This window comes from Muscardinus avellanarius (genome assembly GCF_963383645.1).
Source record: "Muscardinus avellanarius genome assembly, chromosome: 3".
Classification (NCBI taxonomy): domain Eukaryota; kingdom Metazoa; phylum Chordata; class Mammalia; order Rodentia; family Gliridae; genus Muscardinus; species Muscardinus avellanarius.
In genome coordinates, this window is record NC_137788.1 from 96,491,201 (window position 1) to 96,513,517 (window position 22,317).

The 22,317-nt window shown below is 39.4% G+C and overlaps 1 protein-coding gene and 1 pseudogene across 3 annotated transcripts in view; one reads left to right on the forward strand and one right to left on the reverse strand.

Annotated features, from left to right (window-relative positions):
* The window catches only part of VAV3 (vav guanine nucleotide exchange factor 3), a gene marked incomplete at both ends in the record, with an annotated part of 378,650 nt that overhangs the window by 164,565 nt on the left and 191,768 nt on the right, over positions 1-22,317 (reverse strand). For both annotated transcript variants that reach the window (XM_080690386.1, XM_080690385.1), the window contains 5 exons: positions 12,282-12,391; positions 12,902-13,034; positions 14,982-15,067; positions 20,349-20,435; positions 22,073-22,141. In XM_080690386.1, the coding sequence (XP_080546512.1) occupies positions 12,282-12,391; positions 12,902-13,034; positions 14,982-15,067; positions 20,349-20,435; positions 22,073-22,141 (485 nt within the window). The remainder of the gene's footprint in view (positions 1-12,281; positions 12,392-12,901; positions 13,035-14,981; positions 15,068-20,348; positions 20,436-22,072; positions 22,142-22,317) is intronic.
* Positions 16,882-17,517, forward strand: LOC308261315 (vesicle transport through interaction with t-SNAREs homolog 1B-like; annotated as a pseudogene). Its single transcript has one exon. The product of its transcript is annotated as a vesicle transport through interaction with t-SNAREs homolog 1B-like (transcript).

Genomic DNA, 22,317 nt, shown 5'->3' on the forward strand with positions numbered 1-22,317 from the left:
ATGTGGCTTTTCTCCCCCAGTTCCTTTACTTCTAAAGAAGAACTTAAACTCTAGGATTAAAATCTCATTATCTAAAAACCTAGGAGAATAAAAATACGATCAAACCAAATCAACTCCTCATAATTCATATTAGGCTCAATCCTGTGTTAAAGACACAGCAACCAAGATCTGTGATAGACATTAACTTGTAAATTAAAATGTGACTTACTTTGCTCTAAGGAAGTTCTTTGCAGCCAAAATCATTCTTACAAATTGTTGCTAATATGCACAATATATTTTATTTGATTTTGTATAAATTTGTATACAACAGTAGCTCCAAAATGTAGAAGTACTTACATTCTAAATGATGTTTTTATCCAGTACATGATATATTATACAACAAGAATTCCTCTTGCTTATAAACAAAGGAAACTTTGATCTTTGGAGAACAGCAGTAGGTATTCTTGCTATAATCGAGGCATCGTGGTGTGAAGAGAAAGCCTCGGACTGAGTTTCAAGTTCAGTTTCTGCTACTTATTAACTGGAAAAAAGGACACAAAATACTTACTCTATCCTCTATTTTCTGATTTTTAAGGGGATTATACCTTCCCGGCCACCTCATAAGACTCTTAAGAATCAAAGGAGGTGTTATCCAAAAGCACTTTGCTAACCTCAAAGTGCTGTGTGATAGAAAGGAATTATCACTGTATACTTCTAGACTTTAAATACTGTATAATGAAGGAATTAAAATCCCAAACCTTTCTTCTTAAGGTACTCAGAATCAGGATGTTAAAATGTTATCTATAATTCAACTAGATATTCCAAAATTTATTGCTAAACACCTCAAAAATACAAAGTCTTGTTTTTTGTGAGAATGACATCTAGCATTAACTGTACCCTGCCCATGATATTGGATTGAAATTAAAGTTCAATTTACCCATGCCTTTACCTGATCCTAATAAGCATTCAATTAACATCCCAAATTAAGTTTCATTTTATTTCACAAAAAAAATGTTTTAAGAACTTGGAGAAATAATTTTCTTCAAACATCTAATGGGTTTTCATACAGAGAACAAGGACATGTTCTATTTGAGCCAAGAAAGGATATTAGGAAATTATTCTTGAAGAGAAAAGCTTCCGATTTTATAAGAAAGAATTTCCTACAGAAACAGCTAACCAGAGATAGAGCTAACAACCCCAGGGACAGTGAGTTCCTCATCACAAGAGGCATTCAAGCACTGGCTGTACTTGGCAAGAAATATAACTTACAACAAATTTTTCTACACGAAGAAGAGACTTTGGCTGGAAATGCCTTTCTTAGATTCCCTAGGGGGCCAATAACCCTAAGGTTTGTCCACCCACATCACATACATAGGACTTTCCTCGGCTGAAGTTTCCAATTCCATGCTCTGCAAATCAAAATAACTAGGAACCTTGCAATGCATCACTGCTTTGTATTATTGTAACTCTGACATGGAAATATAAGCCTGGATGCAATGTAAACTCCGTGAGAGAAGATCACTTATCTTATCATGACAATTCCCAGTACCTAGAACATACCATGTTATGCGTGTGATGCTTGGTAAAGACATGACTGAACGAATAAGTGCAGATGAACAACACATGTAGACTCCTTCAAAGATAGTTTCAAAAATGCCTTTCTCATCTCTCCTAATAGACTGCTCTTACCTATGGCCTCATGAAGGGGAATACTGAAGTTTCTACCCTGGTTTCACCTAGAAGGACTGTCAATTTCCAAGTGCAGCTTATTTTGTATTATGTTGCTCAAAGTAGTAATGCTTATGATCTAATAATTTCTTATCCGGAACTATTATAAAAGCAGTGTTTGTGACAGTATCTATGAGGTTTAGACTTATGCGTCAGAGCTTGCTTAACATTATAGAATTCACTGTAATGAATTTTCTTGGAGGAAACCGCACATCAAGTTGACTCAGTACAACAATCAGTTCCCAAGCAAACTTTTCCTTTGTGTTAATCTCTATGCTACCCAGACAAGCTGGAGACAGCAGGGTGACCACAGCTGCCAGGTTAAACTCTCCTGATTATGCTATTATTGTTCATTCAAAAGAAGAAAGAAAATCAACAGATCAAAGGCTCTGTCATAAAGGCCCAGGGAAACCAACACTCATTCAACCTAATAATTTTATTCTCATTTAGTCTTAACCAGAGTGATGCTTATTTGTTGATGGAAATTTTGATATCTCTCCTTCCTTCCTTCCCTCCTCTGGCCTATGACTTCTCTTTCCCCAAAAGCATGTTCAGGGAAGCCAGGAACATGTCAAGTTAAATACAAGCAGATAAAAAGGAGAAGAGTTGATCCCCACTCAGCAATCACAGAACAAGAATACTATTTAATACTTGCTAATGCTCTGTCATGCAAGAAATGTTCTCGTGTGTTCAGGATCCAGCGGGGTGCTGAAAGACTCCGTTTCATGACAGCTGTGATTTTTTCTGAGCACTGTCCCGTGTCCTGCTTCTTTTTATTGCTGCCAGTATAGTTCCCCATACTGACTTAACTGCCAATTTTGAAAGGTTATAGACAATACATTAGATTCAGGGAGAGTTGAGCTGGCTTCAACCTGGGAGATTAATGTGAATAGGTCAGCACCAGGAGACGCGGCACAGCCCGGTGGAGCAGCGGAGCGTGTCGGCGTGACTCCCACACCCGTCAACAAGTTCTTCTTATTAAAAAAAACTGGTCATGAAAGCCTTTTAAGGAGAGAACATAAGAGGAGGTTGTTAGAGAAAATAATTTCTCCAAGTTAACAACCAAAAAATGCATACTGACAGACAAATAGAAAGGTGGTTCAAGGATCGCTATTTTGGCCATGATGCCTATAGAGCCACCGGTTTCCAGAGAGATGTGGTCAGGCTTCAGGCCCCCAGAAGATGCCAAAGCAGGTGCCACCACAGTCACAATGTCACCTCCATACACAGATCATCCAGTGAATCCACTCTCCGGCCAGCTCTGGACACCACCAGTCTTTCGCTGCACCTTCTAGTTCCCTCTGTGTACATTCCAGGGAGGACATCTCAGACTAAATAGCAGGTACAAAAACTACTTCTGGAAAGAAAATGCTTCATGAGCACAAGGAGTATTGCCTGTGACAAGCCTTCCTTGTTATACCGAGCGTGGTGGTATACGCCTGCAATCCCAGTACTTGAGAGGCTGAAACAGGAGGATCACAGGCCCGAGTCTAGCCGCAGCAACTCAGCAAGGCCTTCAGCAACTTGGCAAGACCCGTTTCAAAATTGAGAAAATAAAAATAAAATAGGGCCGGGGGAGGGTGTAATTTAGAGGTAGAATGCCCCTGGGTTCAAACAGAGGACCCCAACAAAAACAAACGAAACATGCTCACTGAGCTACTGCCACTGGCCTGGAGAGTCTGTGGGACTTGCTGTCCTTTCCAATAAGTGGCAAACAGAACTTAATGAGAATGGATACCTGAGTAGGTCTGCTCTGCCCTTTGAGCAGACATTTTTGACATGCAATTGGACAGGGGAAAAAATAATGCCAACTACTGATACTTTATCCAGGTTTGTTTTTTTCAGGGGCTAAAACACCATAATGGTCTAACGGGGAATCACTGTTACGAAAAAAATAAAAAATAAAATAAAATTTCACACTTGTATAAAAGGCCACAGTGCAGTTCCATTATAGTTGAGATCATTCACTTGTCACACACACACACAAACACGCACACGAGCACACACACGCATGCACACACACGAACACACACACGCATGCACACACACTACATTCCCTCGGACTAAATCATCTTATTTGTGCTCTAAGACAAGGGTCACTAACTGCAGCCCATGAGACAAATACGGCCAAACAGCTGTTTTATTGGAACACACCACATTCATTCAGTTATGTTGTTACCTGTGGCTGCCGTTAGGATTTTACAAGGATAGAATTAAGTAGTTCTGAAAAGACCACATGGCCCATAAAGCATAAAATATATGTCTTCCCTGGACTCTTACAAAAAAAGGCTCACTGGCCCCTGCTCCAAGAGATGAAACTTGTTGTTTCAACAGATATGTATTTATACATTTGAGAAGATTCAAGCAGATGAACAGATCCACCCTGACGAAAGTGAGGAAGTGGAAGGATGAAGAGGGGAGAGAACAGCAGTAGTCATAGCTGTTTGAGTATGCTATCCCAGTCCTGACTTAGCGAATGGGAGGCAACTTAAACAGAAACAACATGCATCTTTAACGTTTTCAAAAGAGGATGTCAAACTGCTGCCAAACCTTTGCTATTATAGACATGTCTCTTTTATCAATCAGCAACAAAGACCCCCCCCCCAATTTGGTACTTTGTATTGAACCCAGGGACATTCTACCTCTGAGCTACATCCTCAGATGTACTTTTTACTTAATTTTTACTTAATTTTTACTTAATTTTTTTACTTAATTTTTACTTAATTTTTCTGTTTTTAAAACAGGGTGTCCTAGGATGCTGAGGCTGTCTTTGAACCTGAAATCCTCCTGGCTCAGCCACCCAAGTGCTGGAATCACAGGCATGTGTTACCATACATGGCTCATCTTCTCTTGAGAAACTCCCAGGAAGCTTGCTCTGGAACTGAGGTATAACATGACAGTGTGGTTCTCTAATGCCCAGAATGGTGGGCAGGGCTCTGCATGGTCTGCCTTGAGGCTCCACAGGGCGCTGAGGTCGGGAGTCTGGCACACTAGAGTTAGTAGTATATAGCATTCACCCACAGGTGCTACTTAGGGTGTTAAGGAGACCAGAGAAATAGCAGAGGATACATGTGCAGGGCTTGAGTCTCCTCATGACATCCATCAGCAGCACAAAGTTTTAGATTGTAACTACACTTTAGGTGTATAATAGGAATATTTTCTGTGTCTGACAGGTAGAAAATAAAAGCAAAAGAGAAGAAAACCACAAGGAATTAGGAATGTGGATAGAGAGAAAAATGCGAGGGAGTATGCAGGCTCTAAACACTTCACACTCCAGAGTAAAATCTGAGCCATTTCTAATTCTTCTAAGGGCAAAGAATTCCCAAGTAGTATGAGATGCATATGGTTTTTTGGGTTTTAGCATAAGTAGGGTGAAATAAAGGCTCCTTAAAGATGATGTAGACAATGTGAAAATTACTCATCCTGCCTGATTCCCTAAGTTTTATCCAAGCTTCAAGACAGGCTTTCAAAAAAGGGTTAGGTGTCTACAGAAATGTCTTAGAAAAATCACAACTTCATATTTAGAGGCTAATATAAGAAACAATATGGTATTAACATCACAAATTATAAATATCTAATGATACCAGCAGAGAAGGTGCTTTTTCAGTGTCTCTTACCTAAAGATCCACACTCTATACCATCTTACAATACAAAATATAGCTCACTATCAAGGGCTATTGTGATTTTTTTCCCAGACAATAAGAATTCCACAATCCATAATGTCTGTTTCTTTTCTTGGTTTGATAATCAGAACACTTAAAGAGTGAAATTTCAAATTTATAGTAAAGCCAGGCATGGTGGTGCATGCCTAGAATCCCAATATTTGGGAGGTCAAGACAGGAGGATGGCAGGTCCAAGGCTAGCTTCAGCTACTTAGTGAGGCTTTTAGCAACTTAATGAAACCCTGTTTTAAGATAAAATAGGGCTGAGCTCTAGCTCACAGGTAGAATGCCCCAGGGTCCAACTCCCAACACCACACACACACACACACACGCACGCACGCACGCACGCACGCACACACACACACACACACACACACACACACACACACTTACAATAAAAATATGATTACCTACTACGTGCCCAGGTCTCTGTCAGAACAGATCATGCAAGTGAATGTCGAGAAGGCCTCTGCCCTCATGATGTTTACAGTCCAGTGGAAAAAAAACCAGATATTAAACACATCTATTGGTAATATCGCCAATCCAAGGGCCCAGGTGGTTTTCAGCCTTGGAACATTAAAGGTATACACATAGCAAACAAACCAACCAAAAAGTAATTGTGTTCTTTGTATTTCAAAGAATGTACAAAAGAATACAATTCAGAGTTCTCAGCCACACATGTCCAGAGGCCCTTTCCCCTTCCCAAATCACTCAGGTCCCATGGTATTCGAGGGTCTGACTCACACAAAACCCAAAACTTTCTCTCCAACTCCAGACCTGTGAGGATTTCTTTTTCTCTTTCTCCAGCTCTAATCATGTAGTTCAATTTAGCATCTATCCTAATACTCAAGAAAACATCCTAATCCTTTAAGAGAAGAAAAGTTAAGCAAGACCTAGCACACAAGTAACAGATTCTCTTTAACAGGTAGGGGGATGGCTGGATTGTGGAAGGCTGAAAACGCTCTGCATGCCTGGTGACACAGTAAAACTGTGGGAGAATATTGAGAAGGTGGGATTACTCACTGGCACAGAGGCCAGGGGAAGCTCTCTCCCAAAATAACATTAAAAGTCAAGACCTGTAGGCTCTGGAACTAGCTGAGAAAGAGCACACGGAAAGACCGCACCAGGCAGAAAACCTCATGCACAGTGCCGATGGCATGTGTATTCTCCAGGAACTAAAATACACAGTCTAACCAAAGAGAAACGAGCACAGGGAAAACATGGAAGATGTGGCTAGAAAGACAATGAGATAAAATGAGACAGGGCCTTCCTGCATCATTACAAAAAAAAAAAAAAAACCCAAAACTGACATTATACCCAGTACAACCAACAGCTGACAGAGGGTTGAAAATATAGGATGCCTGGATCAGATAACCCTGGATGTTCAGGGAAGAATGGATTGGTTAGGAGGGGCAGGGAATGAAGAAGCTAATTAGGGACACAGAAGGCTTAATTTAGCCGGGGTGGGTAGCAATGAAGAGAACAAGGAAATGGTCAGACTTAATCTGCAGCAACTGGTAAGAGACTGATGACATGTGAGAGATAGAGGCCTGTTGTCATGGGCAATGTTGGAGCCATCTACTGATATTTGAGTAAATGTGGCTGAAGGAAGAGATGATTTGGGTAGAAATAGCAATAGTTCGGTCTTGAAAATTAGTCCATCATAAATTAATTTCACATGATTATATTTGGAAATTTAAAAATATTTAAATTTAATTGTAGCAGCTCCATCATTATTATCTGTCCAGGGTTTCTAATCTGTCCAGGGTTTCTAATTGTGTCTAGCCACAAGAAAATAATCAATAAATATTTGCAGAAGGAACAAAACTTCCTCTGGTGATTATCTGGTATTTAGGATATTTGAGCCATATCTTTTGATTAGAACACATTATGTTTAATGAAATATAACGTTCCATTTGCACTATTAAAAATGCTTATTGTTTTTATCCTACAAACCACAGAAAGTAAATTTCAAAAAAATGTTCTTCCCTGGCGAAGCTGTGTGTGAGAGAAATATCCTTAAAAACGCTGTTTTATTTAACCTCTGATTATTTAAATTTTTCTTTTGAATTCTGCAGCATGTGTGCTCTTTATTGTAAGTGACTCCAAATTCCTTCTGGAAGTAGACATGGAATAAATTAGAAAGCAACACTGTACCTCGGATTAAATGTGATTTGCAGAGCTTAGTGGCTAGATCCTCACTGCGCCCCATCTTTGCCTGCCAGATTCTTTTCAGAGGCTCATGGTGGGGAAATACAAAGCCCAGAGGCTGTTTTCCCTGGGGGTGACTGACAGGTCAATGAAGCTGGTCCCATTGTGCCCCTGCCCCTCTGGAATATCTATCCCCGCTCCTCTCCCCACAACTGTTCATCGAGGTGATTAACAAATAAATGTCCTAGGCTAGCATTTCAGCAGACATGGAGGGCTTCTATGCTGGTTTTCCTCAGGAAATCCCGAGAGCACCATGCCTGGCATGGAGTCTGCAGCAAGAGGGGTATATGCATCTTCAAATGGGCTTTTTTTTTTTATTTAAGGGAGCAAATGTAAATAGCTAAATTTCAAGAATTGGGTCAGGTTGGTCAGAAGAAACTCCAGGCAAGAAGTACTGAAGAAGCCAATTCTGAATCTATCTATCTTCTACCATATGTAATGACTTCTTTTCCTTCCTATTTCAAAACTTTTTTTTTTTTTTTTTTTTGCAGTACTTGAGATTGAGCTGAGGGGCATTCTACTTTCAAGCTACACTTCCAGCCCTATTTTTTTTTTTTTATTCTTTATTTTGAAACAGGATCTCACTAAGTTGCGGAGGGCCTCACTAAGTAGCTGAGGCTGGCTGCGAATCGTGATCCTCCTGTCTCAGCTTCCCAAGTACTGAGATTACAGTGTGTGCCACCACACCCAGCTTCAAAACCTTTCTTTTAAAAAGTCTTCTTGTTCTATTATTCCGCTTCCTTATTTCATAGTTTTCCCAGTTTTGATTTGTTCCTGGGAAATTTAGAAAAACTCTCTAACCTTTAAGTCCTATTCAGGATGAAACAAACAAACAAAAAACTGAAAACCCTGACTTCCTTTTTTTTATAACAAGATCTGAGTGTGGCTGCTTATTTTAGCATCCTCTTGGATTAAAAAAAAAAATTCTGTGAACTGAGATCACAAACTCTATTATAAATGATATAGCATCAACCTTGCACAAATGTGATGAAATTCTCCTGTGGTTACTAGTCTCCTGGATTATAAAATGAATATTATGCCAGGTATGGTGGCACACACCTGTAATCCTAGTATTGGGAGGCTGAGACAGGAGGATCTCAGGTTTGAGACTAGGCTCAGCAACTTAAACCTTCAACAACCTACTGAGACTCTGTTTCTAAATAAAAAATAAAATAGGGCTGAGGGCATATCTCAGGGGCAGAAAGTGCCTGAGTTTAATTTCTAGTTCAAAAAACTGAATATGATAAGGCTTATTAATTTAACTATAACAGGACTATTCATAAAAACACAGTGTCTTTTTATGAAGAAAACATCCATAGGCTCTTAACAAAATCCTGATCATTGCTATCAACATTCATGCGCCAGAACATTTTCCAACATCGCTATGAAAACCACCCTAAGCCAAGAAACTTTTCCATCCTATTTCATAGACGACTAAATGGAATTGTGCGAGGCGGTTGGTGACAAAAAGCCCTTTGGAATAAGTAAAAGTAAGCAGTGCATATCAATCAAGCTCTTACAGGTCTGAATGTGCTCTTCAGGGCAGAGACCCCAGAACTAGCTCTCATTGTCACGTGGCACCACGATTGCTCCAGCAGCCTCAAAGGCAAACAGCCCTGCTACACTTCTCACAAGGAGGAGGAAATCCTTCCTCCAGCTTTGGCCAAGTGGGTCAACTGCTGCATTTCTCTCTGTTCAGCTTTTCCTGCAGAGGTTGCCAAGTTCTAACGTGGCTCACTGCATATTTCAAATGCTGGAAGTGGTTATGGCCAAAGAAGGTCGAGAACAGGGCTGCTGAGTAAGGATGGGTGTGCTTGGAAAAGACAGACGCTGAGGCTGAGGTCACCTCTGGGGAGGGGATTTGTGTTCACTGCATCTTTATCATGTATTGGTGTTCATGCTTTGCTATGGTTTTTCTTAATGTTTTAAATGAAAGCAGTATTTTAAGTACCTTACAGGTAATGTGCAGTTAAAGAAGAATAAGCCAATCATCCTATAAACAGAATTTCTATCTTCTATAAACAAAACTGGCAAACATTCCATCAGTATTAAAAGTATTAGCTCCCTTGATCAACCTCTAGCCTACCTCCAATGTCTCTCTTTCCCTAAAACGGCAACGCAGAGTGTTCTAGAAAGATGTAGGGACACTGGAAAGAAGCTATCCTGTCGATATACATGAGGCTTGCTGTTCTTCCTGTATTGTCATGAATGATACTGGATTTCTTCGTTTTCTTGTGTTCTCCATGACTTACAAAATGAAAGTTTAGCTAATGGACGAAAGAGCAAGACTTGAACCATAAGCAAAATCTTAAGCACAGGGAAACCTAGTTATTCCATTTTCCTGAGCAGAACATAGGCAAGAGCTGCCTTAGAAAGCCTGGAGCAAACATTACCAGAGCTTGTAGATATAAAATTCTCCAAAAAAGGAAGAAAATAAAATAGAATATTCTGATACTTGAATAGATCCTGATTTTACTTGACCATATATGATATAACCCTTCCCTTTACTTTAACTCCAAGCAATTCTCAAAAAAGCTACTTCCTCCTTGCTGTTATCTGTAAGGGCAGTCAATGGAATCCTAAAATACAAAAACCACTTCTACTGCTGTTTTATCCTGTTGTTGCGGTGTATGAAAAATAATCAGAGATTAAGAATTTCAGGTTGCCTGTGTGTGCTGGAGCCTTCCCAATGTGCTGGGACAATATAAATCCATCCAGAGTCCTGTACTACCTGTAAGGCAGTGGCTGCTAGCTGCCTGCAACCACCCACTCCTTCCTTCTTCCATCTAAAAGAACTTCTATTTTTAGCCGGGCACAATCCGGTCCGGAATCAAGATTTTGATTCCCAGGCTCCCTTCTCAGGTGTGACCACATGACTGAGGTCTGGTCAGTATTACATAACAGAATTATGTGGTATTTCTGCAAAGGATCCTTAGATGTGGGAGATTACCTTCTGCTGCCACAAAGGCAGATTCTATAGCTGGAGCTCCAGAAACTGAGACCACCGATGCCTAAAAGCTTCTGAGGAAAAAGCAAGAAGAAGAAGAAGAAGACATGAGCCCCCGAGGGTACCCCAAGAGCCACCATACCAGCCTTCCTCTACCTACCTCAGATGCCTTTACATGACAGAGACATAAGCATGTATTTTATCAAGTCTCTTGTATTAGAGATTATAGCAACTGAACAAAATACTCATTGATGTGTCTATCATACAGTCTGAGGAGCCTGTCCACTCAGAGACAAGAAATTTAGCTTTCCTCCTCTGCAGAAATTCCTTCACTAATCTAAAGATTACATAGCCCCCCCCCCCAAAAAAAAAGACTGCTTGCCCAGCACATTCCCACAGGAGCAAAGGTTGAGATCAGTTCTGCCTCTGTCTACTGTCACTAGCCCCAGAGTCCTTCCACTCCAATTCCAACTTCTCCACCCCAAGTATGTCACTGCAGAAGCATGCAAAGTATATGATGTAGCACTCTAGTTTAAATACTCATAAATGTGCTAGGATCCTAAACACAAAACAACAGCAATAACAACAAGTGATATTACCTATTAGGCCATACCATATGGCTCCTGATGTACTAGGTGGCTAGAAGTCTCCTGATGCATATTATTTAAAGTTCAAAATAAATATTATTTTCCCTATTTTACAGATAAGGAGACTGAGGAACGCAGAGACTACATGACTTTACTAAGGCTCTGCCGTCAGCTCATGGCCGTGATTACAGTGGAATCCAGAACTGTTTGTAGGCGTAAAGATATTTTAGCTATATAATGCTGTCTCTTGAAATAGTAGATAAGACAATCCCAAAAGAATCTTTATTTTTCACTTTAGAACACAATAAAACATTCTAATCCTACCTCTATTTTATATTAACATGAGCACTTAAAACAAGAAACAAAAGAAGACTCCGTAGCAGTTGTCAGCAAAAGGTAAATAATTCTAGAACACAAATGAACCAAATCACAAAAATGATTTTGCTTAATTCCACCCTTTGCTAATACTTTCATTTCAAGGTGACCAATATGTTTCTACAATAGGGGTCATTATGTACCTTTTAATTTGTAAACATCAAAAATAAAAGAGAAACACCTATGGAGACTTGTGCCTGGGTAATTACTGCTCTGTGTGCCATTTCTTTCGACACAGGTATGATTTATTTTCCACCCCTTTGTTAAGCTTCTGCTCTAATAAAAGGAAAGAACATTCAAAGAAACTGAGCCCTTAAAGCATTCACTGAATACATCTGCAATTTAGCCAGTATTGGAGCAATAAATGAGCTTAAAACAGAGGGAATAAATCAGTCATTCTATTAAAATTAAGATATGTTCACATAGGTATGTATATATTTGTGTGTATGTGGAGGGATATTTCTATTTAATTTAAAGATACATATTTAAAAACAATAATCACATTAAAAGTTTATCATTAGAAGAAATAATATTTTATTGGGCTGCTGAAAGCTAAAGAATTAAAGTATTCCTGCAAGAATGTCAAATAGAAGGTTAGAGCTCCCTCTTTCTTCTTTTGGAAGAAAGTCACCAAAGGAGACCAAAGTCACCAAGTAAATACCCTCCTGGCTGGCAGTCAAGCTCAGAGCTACCACACACTTAGGACAAGAATGAAAGATTACTGGTCGTTCATTATTTATAATTGATGTGTAAAGTAATAAATACAGAACTTTTAAAAGCAGAAATACTCACAAAGCCATTTCAAACTGCTCCAGCCATTTTTTCTTTAAATCTTTTGTTTTGCAATAAAATTCTAACCCGTTTTGTCCTTGGATATGGATGAGGTAGAAGCCATACGACCACTGTTAAAATTAATATTCTCTGGGTTAGTATGCATCATTTATTTAAAAAATAATGTCTCCAAATTCAGTAAGACACCACTATAACCATCCCCAAGCCCCCTAATAATATTATCAATGTACAAACTGTGAACATGCAGGCTGTTTATCACAGTCATCTGCACATCTATAACACACGCCTTTTACTGTCTTTATCTTAGGACAGGAGAGATGATCACTTCAGCTGTACCACCACCCACTATAGCTCACAAAGTCCTGTACTTAATCAATCCTCAGCAATAAAACACCTGCAGTATAAGCCACATCCCACAGTAACTTGCAGTTGGACCTCTGTACCGGCAGGTTTCGTATTCCCAGATTCCAACTGACCTTGGATGAAAATTATTTTAAAAAACTGCATTGCTATTGAACATATACAGACCTTTCTTTTGGTCACGGATGACTATATTGTCATACTTCTCCATAGTAGTCAAAATACGAGTAAATTATACTTATCGATGTTTAAGAAGTCACCTTTTTATTTTCTTTATCAGTTGTAGGATTGTTGGCTATCTTGTATTGCTGAAGATCTATGATTTCCTTCATTTCGTAGTTGTCACCTTTCCTTTTACACACAATCACTGCCAAGTCAAATAAGAAGATGTGCCTGTGAAAAGGGAAAGACTGACTGATTGGCTGCCATTAAATAGTTTAGAAGAATGTATATAAATGATTTCTAGGTAAGATGTAATTATACCAACCAACCATTCTTCTTTTGCATCAACAGCAACAGGCAGTGCTGAGCACTGAAAAGAGCGAGGACTGTAACTTTCTAAGAACTGTGTGTATACCAGCATCACCTTCTACCACAGAGATGCCCTCTGGGTGCCTCAGTCCCCTCTTTTTAAAATGGGCTAAATCATAAGAAGAGCCATATATACATCCGGCAAAGTTGTTGAAAAGACCAACTGTGATAAGCGATAAACCTTGCACATGAACATTTACTTTTCACTATTCAAAGGCCAGAACTCAGGGCAGCATTAATGACAAAGGTAGCAGCTGACTTCTGCTGTTCTTGGGGTGGATCCTGTCACAAACAGGACTCTAGCACGGTCCATGCCGGGTGCTCAATGCTACGGGTTGGTGGTTTAGCTCGGAGATATAATGCCTCTGAGTTAAATCCCCAGCGCCACAAAAACAAAACAACAACAACAAAAAATGTAATTTAGAGGAGAAAGAAATCTTTTAAATGTGTCATCCAGCACCAGTTTTTTGTATCTCCATAAACTCTTGGTGATTAACACATTTTTTAACACAGTGATAATGATGATGGTATAGTCACAGAGCCCCTAACACTTTCATCACTTTTAAAGTTTAAGGTGTAAGAGATGTTTGACTCCTGATGGTTACCTGTTGAGCCAGGGTGTCACAGTGGAAGCAAGAGCTGATGCCGCCCCCTGCTGGCTGACTTTCTACTCTCCAAAGAGTCCGGAAAATCATTACAAAATCCAGTATGACAATCACAAGGGTAATTAAGGAGCCCAGGCCACGCTCCCTAATCTTCAAAGACTCCACTACCAATTCCTCTCGAGAAAAATATCACTATATGGTCCTCAGTCTTCTTTTAGGACATTTTCTATTATTTTAAAGTTTTTCCCTTATTTTTTTGTGGTACTGGGGATGGAACCCAGGGGCTTTCTACCTCTGGGCTATACTCCAGACCCTATTTCCAAATAAAGTTACTTTTAAATAAATACCCCCAAAATCAATTAGGTTTCTTTTGCTACTTCATCTCTAGTGTGTGTGTGTGTGTGTGTGTGTGTGTGTGTGTGTGAGTGATACTAGGGATGGAAGCCAGGGGTATTCTACCTTTGAGCTGCACCCCAGCCCTATTTTTCACTCTTTACTTTGAAACAGGGTCTCACTGACTTGCAACAAGCCTCACTAAGTAGCTGAGACTGTCCATGAACAGGATCCTCAGATCCTCCTGTCTCTTGCCTCCCAAATGCTGGGATAACAAGCCTATAAGGTCATGCTGGCCTCTATTATTATTTTAATGTGTACTTATTTACCCTAGCTGATCTTTTATAGATTTTACTAACTTCTTAAGAGCCCAGATAGTCAACTGATAATAGAATAGAAAGGAAAATGAATACCTAAAATACCTATGTCAGAAAATCTTAGGAATCAGGGGTTGGTGTGTACCCTGGCTTTTCTTCCCCCCACCCCTTAATCCTGAAAAAAAAAAAACTGTTTTAAACTGAGCAGAATAGTACACACCATTAGTAATCCCAGTACGTGGGAAGCTGAGACAGGAAGATCACTGGTTCAACACCAGCCTCAGAAATATTAAAAAACCTCTCAACAACCTAGTGAGACTCTGTTTCAAAAAAAAATAAAATAATAAAATAAAAAAACCAGACCAAAAAAATAAAAAGAAGAGCTGAGAGTATAGCTTGAAGGTAGAATACCTTTGGGTTCAATCTCCCATACCTTACACACACACACACACACACACACACACACACACACACACACACTTGTTTTAAGATTCTCCAAATCTTCTGATACTAATTACTTATTCTGAAAAGAAGCACAGCTTTTGTCTTCTCACCTTTCCTGTTTTGTGTGCTTGTCTAGGGTGGTTATTCGAATTTCACCATCTCCCTGAGGTCGTCCAAAGAGCAAAACGGGTTGGTTCTGAAATATAATATGTATATGCCTAAGTTTTTCAAATCACACAAAAGCAGAAATAAACATTAGCAGAGATTGTTTTCCCCAAGAAAACTACCTGGTTCCATTATAAACCTTATCACCTTTACATATTTTTAGCACACTTACTCTAAAAAGCTTCACTTTCAGTAACAGTCTGTCCTTGATAATCCCGAGGGTATATTGAGAGCATTAATTAATGTTTCTTATAATTTTAAAAGGGAAGTTAGAAAGCAAAAGAGAGAAATAACCAGGAGTATATAAATCACAAGAAAATTCTAGAAACTAATCCTGGCTGGGCTCCTACTAAGGACCACCCGCTGTTACTCATGTAGGGCACAGTGGCATGGTAGAGACCCTGACTTAATGGAACATGCTGCCCAAGAGAAAAACCTTCACAGCTGCATAGAAATACAAATGTGCAATGGTTCTGGAGGCAGAGTTCAGGAAAAGGGATCTAATCTGGTCAAGAGAGTCAGGGATGAGTTTCTTGAGCTTAGAGCTCAAGAATGAAAAGTTCCGAAATCATGATTAAAAATAATGAGCTATTTACTCAGAGGAAGACAATCTATTTTTTTTTAAAAAAAAAGGTAATTATGAACACTTACTATATTTGCTAAGGGAAAAAAGAACTGGTTTAATATCATCACTAACATCTAGAGATTCCATTGTAATAAAGGACATAGATATGTGATTAACTCTATTACAAGAAAATGTAAAAATGTGCCCCTATTTAAAGCCCCACTGATGATTTTATGCAGAAATTGAAAATTCCATTCTAAAATGCATATGGAATCCCAAGGAACCCTGAGTAGCAAAAATAATCTAAAAGAAGAACAAATTTAGATATATCACATTTCCCGATTTCAAAACTTATTATAAAGCTACAATAATGAACACAGTGTGGCACTAACATTAAAGACAGACACGTAGTCCAATGGAATAGTAGAATGCCCAGAAATAAGACCTCATGTATATGTTAAAGTTTATTTCCAATGAGGGTGCTGAAAACATTTGGGGAAAGAAGGAGAAATGGTACAGGGAAAACTAGACATCTACATTCAAAAAAATAAAGTTGTACCCTTAAGTTTATTTCAAATATAAAGACTAATTTAAACTGGATCAAGAACCTAAACATAAGGGCTAAAACTATAAAAGTCTTAGAAGAAACAGGAGAAAAAACTTTATGACATTGGATTTAGCCGATTTCTTGAATATGACACTAAACACATAAGAAACAAAAGAAAGATTTAGCTCAATTTTTAATCAAAATTAAAAACTTTTTCTGCATCAAGGACACTATAAACAGAGTGAAAACAGCCCACAGAAGAAAGTACTTGCAAACTATCTGTCAGGATATATATAAAGTCCTACAAACTCAGTAACAAAAAAAGCCCTCATTTAAAAATGTCCAAAACATTTGAATATATGTTTCTCCAAAGAAGATATACAAATGGCCAATAAACACATAAACAAGTGTTCACCATCATTAATAATTAGGAAAATATAAATCCAAACCATAATATCACTTTATACCCATTAGGATGTCTACCATATATATACTAAAAAAAAAAAAAATCCAGAAATTAGTAAATGTTGGCAAGGATGTAGAGAAACTTTTGTGTATTGCTGGTAGGAATATAAAATAGTGCAGCTGTTGTGGGGAAAAAATTGGTATTAGAAATTCTTTAAAAAAATCAAACATAGCGGGTGATGGTTTCAGGGCTGGGCGGCTGACCTGGGGCTTGGAACAGCCTGGTGCCCAGTATCTCTGCAGCCAAGGCTGTAGTGCGGCCGGCGCCATGGCCACCTTTGCCACCTCCTGTGAGGATTTCGAGAAGCTACATGAGATCTGCGGCATCCATGAAGATTGGCAAGGGGCACCTGAGCGGCTGCTGGGGACCACAGGGACAGCTGGCAGAAATGGAGGAAGAGCTCTGGTATGTACCCCTGTCTTTCTGTAATCCCATAATGTCTAAGCTATGAAATTACCAGAAGGACTTTGACAAACTCCACTGGGAAGTGTGAAGCATGCCTTGACAGCTGTGACTGGGGGCCAAGGAGATAATGAAATAAGGTGCTTATGCCTTAGAGAACAAGCATATGAATTGGCTACAGTCACAATGGGCATTACTCCTACAAGGTACTGAAAGCCTGAACCGGGCCACCCAAAGTATTGAGCATCCTTATCGGATTGCCACAGAGATTGACTAGACTGGCTCAGAAATCCTAGAAGAGCTGGAGGAGCAACGAGACCAGTTGAACGCACCAAGAGCAGGCTGGTAAACACAAATGAAAATCTGAGCAAAAGTCGAAAGACTCTCCAGTCAATGTCCAGAAAAGTGACAACCAACAAGCTGTTGCTCTCCCTCGTCATCTTACTGGAGCTAGTCACCCTGGGAGGCCTGCTGTATTACAGATTCTTCTGCAAGCACTGATGTTCCTATAGAGAAGTGTTTGTGAACCGGAACACTGGGAATGAATGGGGTAGGAATAAACATTTTGCTGTGGAGGAAACATTTTGCTGCTATGGGCTAACACTTTGAGGAAGCACTGTGTAACCAGATTGTGGGATGAGAGAGGGCGGCAGAAAAATACATGGACGTGAAGGAACAATGACAAGATCAGTATGATTACCCAGGTAATAACTGCTGTTTACATCTTCTTTAAAAAACCAAACATAGAATTGCAATAAAACCTAGAAATTCCACTTCTAGGTATATAAACAAAAGAAGTGAAATTGAAAACACTGGAATACAATAGATAGTGGCACAACCATGCATAGAAATATTTTTTTTTTTGTACTAGGGATTGAAGACAGGGCATTCTAACTCTGAGCTACATCTCCAGAATCTCCAGGCCTATTTTATATTTGGGAAAAGGGTCTTCCTAAGCTGCTGAGGCCACGCTAAGTTGTGAGGCTAACTTTGAATCTGCCAGTCCTCCTGTCTCGGCCTCCCAAGTACTGTGAATAGAGGCGTACATCACCACGCCCACCTGCAGTATTATTCTTGATAGATAAAAGTAGAGAAGAAACCTATATGTTCATTGATGGATACATGCATATACAAAATGTGAGACCTACACACACAATTGTATATTATCAGTCTAAAACAGATTTTTTTAAAAAAGGAAATACTGACATATGCTATGGTATGGATGAACCCAGAAGACATCCTTATTAGTAAAATAAACCAGTCACAAAAAGGACAAGTAATGTGGAACCCATGGCAGTCAAGTTCATAAAGACTGAAAGTAGAATGGTATCTGTCAGGCTGAAGGAAGAAGAGGGGAAGGGAAAATCTGTGATTAACGAGGGCAGAGTTTCCATTTTAGAAGATGAGAAGAGTTCTGGAGATGGATGGTGATGGTAGTTGCACAACATTGTGAGTGTGCCTAATGTCACAGAACTCTACACTTAAGACTGGTAATTTAACAGTGTGTGTGTATACTACTGGAGACTGAGCCTGGGACATTTTACCTCCAAGTTATACTCTCAGCCCTTTCTCTTTATTTTGAAACAGGGTCTTGCTAGGTATCTGAGAGTCTTGCTGAGGTGGTCCTCAAACATCTGATCCTCCTATCTTAGCCTCCCAAGTACTGGGGTTACAGGTATGCATCACCACACTGGGCTATGTAATGTATATTTTACTACTTTTTTTAAAGTGCCTTGTAACTATCCAGGAAACATTCCACAGAATTCCAAAGAGGAATAAGAGGCTAAGCGAGATTAGGGAAAGTAATTTCTTCTAGATTAGACTTTGAAGGAATTTTAAAGAGAATAATGGGGAAAGAGTCTAGCTCTGAGAAGATCACAGTCAAAGAGAGAACTATGCAAATGTATGGAAAATCAGAGACCTCATAATAAATAAAGCAGAATATCTACAAGTTATGTGCTGGATGAGTTCAGGAAAACTGTTTAAGTCCAGATCATAGAGAGTCTTAAATGTCTATTGAGGAATATTAATTGAATGTGGAAGGCAACTAAAAATCTTGACAAGTTTGTTAAAGAGGGAGAATTGAGAATTCCACACTTGGGAAGTACAACAACATAAAGAAATTATTAGAAGCTACTGGGATTGGAAAGGAGAGAGATGAGGGTGTCCTAAAATGAGGAAGGGGCAATGTGTAAAAAGAAAGATTGGCTTGAGATGTTTCAGGGAAAAAAGCAAAGAAATGACTCTACCTGAGAAAGTATCTTAAATCTCTTCTCTGTCTGCCTGCCCTGGGCTTGAGACTGCCTCCTTTACTCTGAAAACCACTTCAACAGCCCGCTGACTGGGCCGCCTGCCTGAGGGGTCATCTTGATATGTAAAGCACACCGTGACACTCCCTGACAGAGGCTCTGCACTACAGTCACAATAAAATCTCAGCTCTGTCCTTGACCTTCAAGACTGTGCTATGCAATTCTTGGCCCTCTGCCCCCTCGAAGCCTGCCATTCTTCATTTCACTCTTTATTTCCAACCACCCTTAGCTTTCAGCTTCTTGGACACACAGAGATGGCTCATGCCAATGGCTGGGCATTGCACTTGCTAAGGCTTCTGTCTACAGAGCTCCTACCAGATTTTCATATGGCTACATCTTATATATATTTTTAATTTTTATTGATGCATTGTAGTCATACATCTTAATGGAGTACAAGATGGTAGAGGGATACATGCACACATCACCCAATTAGCCCTTACCCAAATCCCAACCCATTCCCTCGCTACATCTTATCTTTTAGGTCCCAGTTCAAATGACAAAGGACTCAAAGGTACTTTTTTAGCCATCTTGTCTAAAGTAGGATTTCCCTTATTATTCTCTGTTACGGAGCCCAGTCCACAGCACCAATCTCAACATGGCATTTTTAAACTCTCTCTTGACTGTCTCCTGCTGACAGTACCAGTCATACCCCGAGCAAAGTACCTGGCCACACTGCTCACCCAGTAAATATAGGTCTAATTACCAAGTGACTAAGACTCAGTCATGAGTATGCATGAGATGAGGAAAGGAAAAGAAAGCAACGGACTCCAATGTTTGGAATTCAGCCTGCTCAGAGGAGAGGCCGCTGCATGTGAATGAGTGAGAGAGACAGACAAAGGCAGAAACTTCCACACAGACAAAGTCACAGGTGCCACCAGTCTTATGAATGCTGCCAAACAGAAATCGGACAAAAACTCGAAGGGAAGAAACTTGAAGGTACACTGGCTCTTCTTCAACAACAGTCTTGCAACGTCCCCCCAATATGAGGGTGAGGGGAAGCTGGATGGAAGGATAATTACATACCAAATTTTCTATAGAGAGCTGAAACTGTTTAATTTCACGAAGGGTCTCATTATCTCTTTTCACTTCATTCACATACTGTGCCAAGTCCTGAAGAATAGAGAGAGGGTAACAAAAAAAATAAATAAAAATAAGGCACGGGAAGATTAGAGAAGAGATGCACACTGCTTTGAAAGAAAACACATCATTAATTCCATTAGTGGCAAATGTAACCATCATGACTTCTCAACTACGATAAAATGCGCACCCAGTCAATCAACGTTGCATCTGAAAGGCGGTTTAACTGTGGGGAGTGCAGCTGGGAAGACGGGAGAGTTGTCATGGACCCCACCTTTGAGAAGAGCAAGGACTTGTGACTGCCTTCAAAAATAAAAACAAACAGAATATGCTGTGAGGCAGAGCCACAGGGAAGAAACTAGGTCAGAAGAATTTAGATTCCAAGCACATGGAAGCCTGACCTTGAGAAATTATATTTTTACACAGGTTAGAACAAGGGCGATAATGAAGGATTAGCAGAGAGAAAACAGTAACTGAAAGTTACACCGTGGACCTAAGCGAGGGTATTTTCTGCCTCCAGTTAACGTCTTGTTAGTTCCTGATAGCATTCAGTCAGGGAGGTGGGTTCCATTTTAAAGAGTTCATAAAAGAGATATAAAGGAGAGGTAAGGGACTGAACAGTACACAGACACACGCACACACACACACACACACACACACACACACACACACGATGAATTAAAGCCAAAGACACTGGCCGTGTTTCTCCATGTGCCTTCACCTATTTTAAAATGGCTCTTCTCATATTTGAGGAAACATTAGCTAATCTTCCCATACTGTAACTAGCTATTTTTATTACATGTGCTCCACATTTTCCCATTTTCTGAGCTCTTCTTTCTTTTTTCTCTACCCTCTTAAATTCCTCTGCAGCAGTAGGAACCAACTCTGCAAAAAGAAGTTCTGAACTCTGTTCTCAATGCAAGTCTGACTTTTCATAGGATGTGTTCATGAACAACGTTTTCAAACACAGGAATCTTGGTATGATCTATTCATAGTAATAAATAATTGTGATGCTTCCTGATAGTGGTACTAAAATCAGCTAACCAGTAGAGGTAACACTGAAACTCATTAAATAATTATACATTGCTCTCAATAGGGTCACCCTATCATTTTGCTTTTAGGAGCAAATATTTGTTTGTCTTAAGTTATGGGCAAATGTTATTTCTTTCAAAGTCATAGTGATTCAGCATGCTACAGAAATTGGGGTTTTACATGTTCCTCAATATATCAAAAACATCTGCTTTCATCTAGCTTTAGTTCTTGACTTTCAGATTTAAATAAAAACAAGAACCCAAACTGAAATGCACTAGTATTGGTCCATAGTATATCCATACAAGTGAACTTAGTAGATACCCTTGCCTCTGCAAAATGAAACACAATAAAAATAAAAGACATTATACTGAAATAAAACCCTTATACTGAATCACTTCTGGCCATTATGAAAGTTGGCACACTTGTGCAAAAGTTATTTTAATATACCCCCTTGATGCTATGTGTTTCTAATATTTAAATCCATACAAGGATTTCTATTTCAATAAAAGTGTCAACCTCTCCCCACCCAAAATAAATATGTATTACATAGGTATATCATGTACATCTATTAACCGTTTGAATTCAACTGTCTAGGCAAGAATAAAAACTATACACCAGTTCCTGAGGCATTTGCTTACCTTCATGGCATCAAGGGCCAGCTTCAGGTTTGCCTTCTCAACAGGGTCAGTGGTGTGTTTGACCAGTTCCTGGTGGGAAGATATAGGTTAGTGCTACTTTAGTCCAATGAAAACTAACCAACAGAAAAACATTATTTAAAAACAAACCATTAAGGGCTAAGTGAGTGATGTATGCATGTATACTTCTACCAGCTTGTACGCCATTATGATGTATGACTGCCATGTACCAATAAAAATTTTAAAAA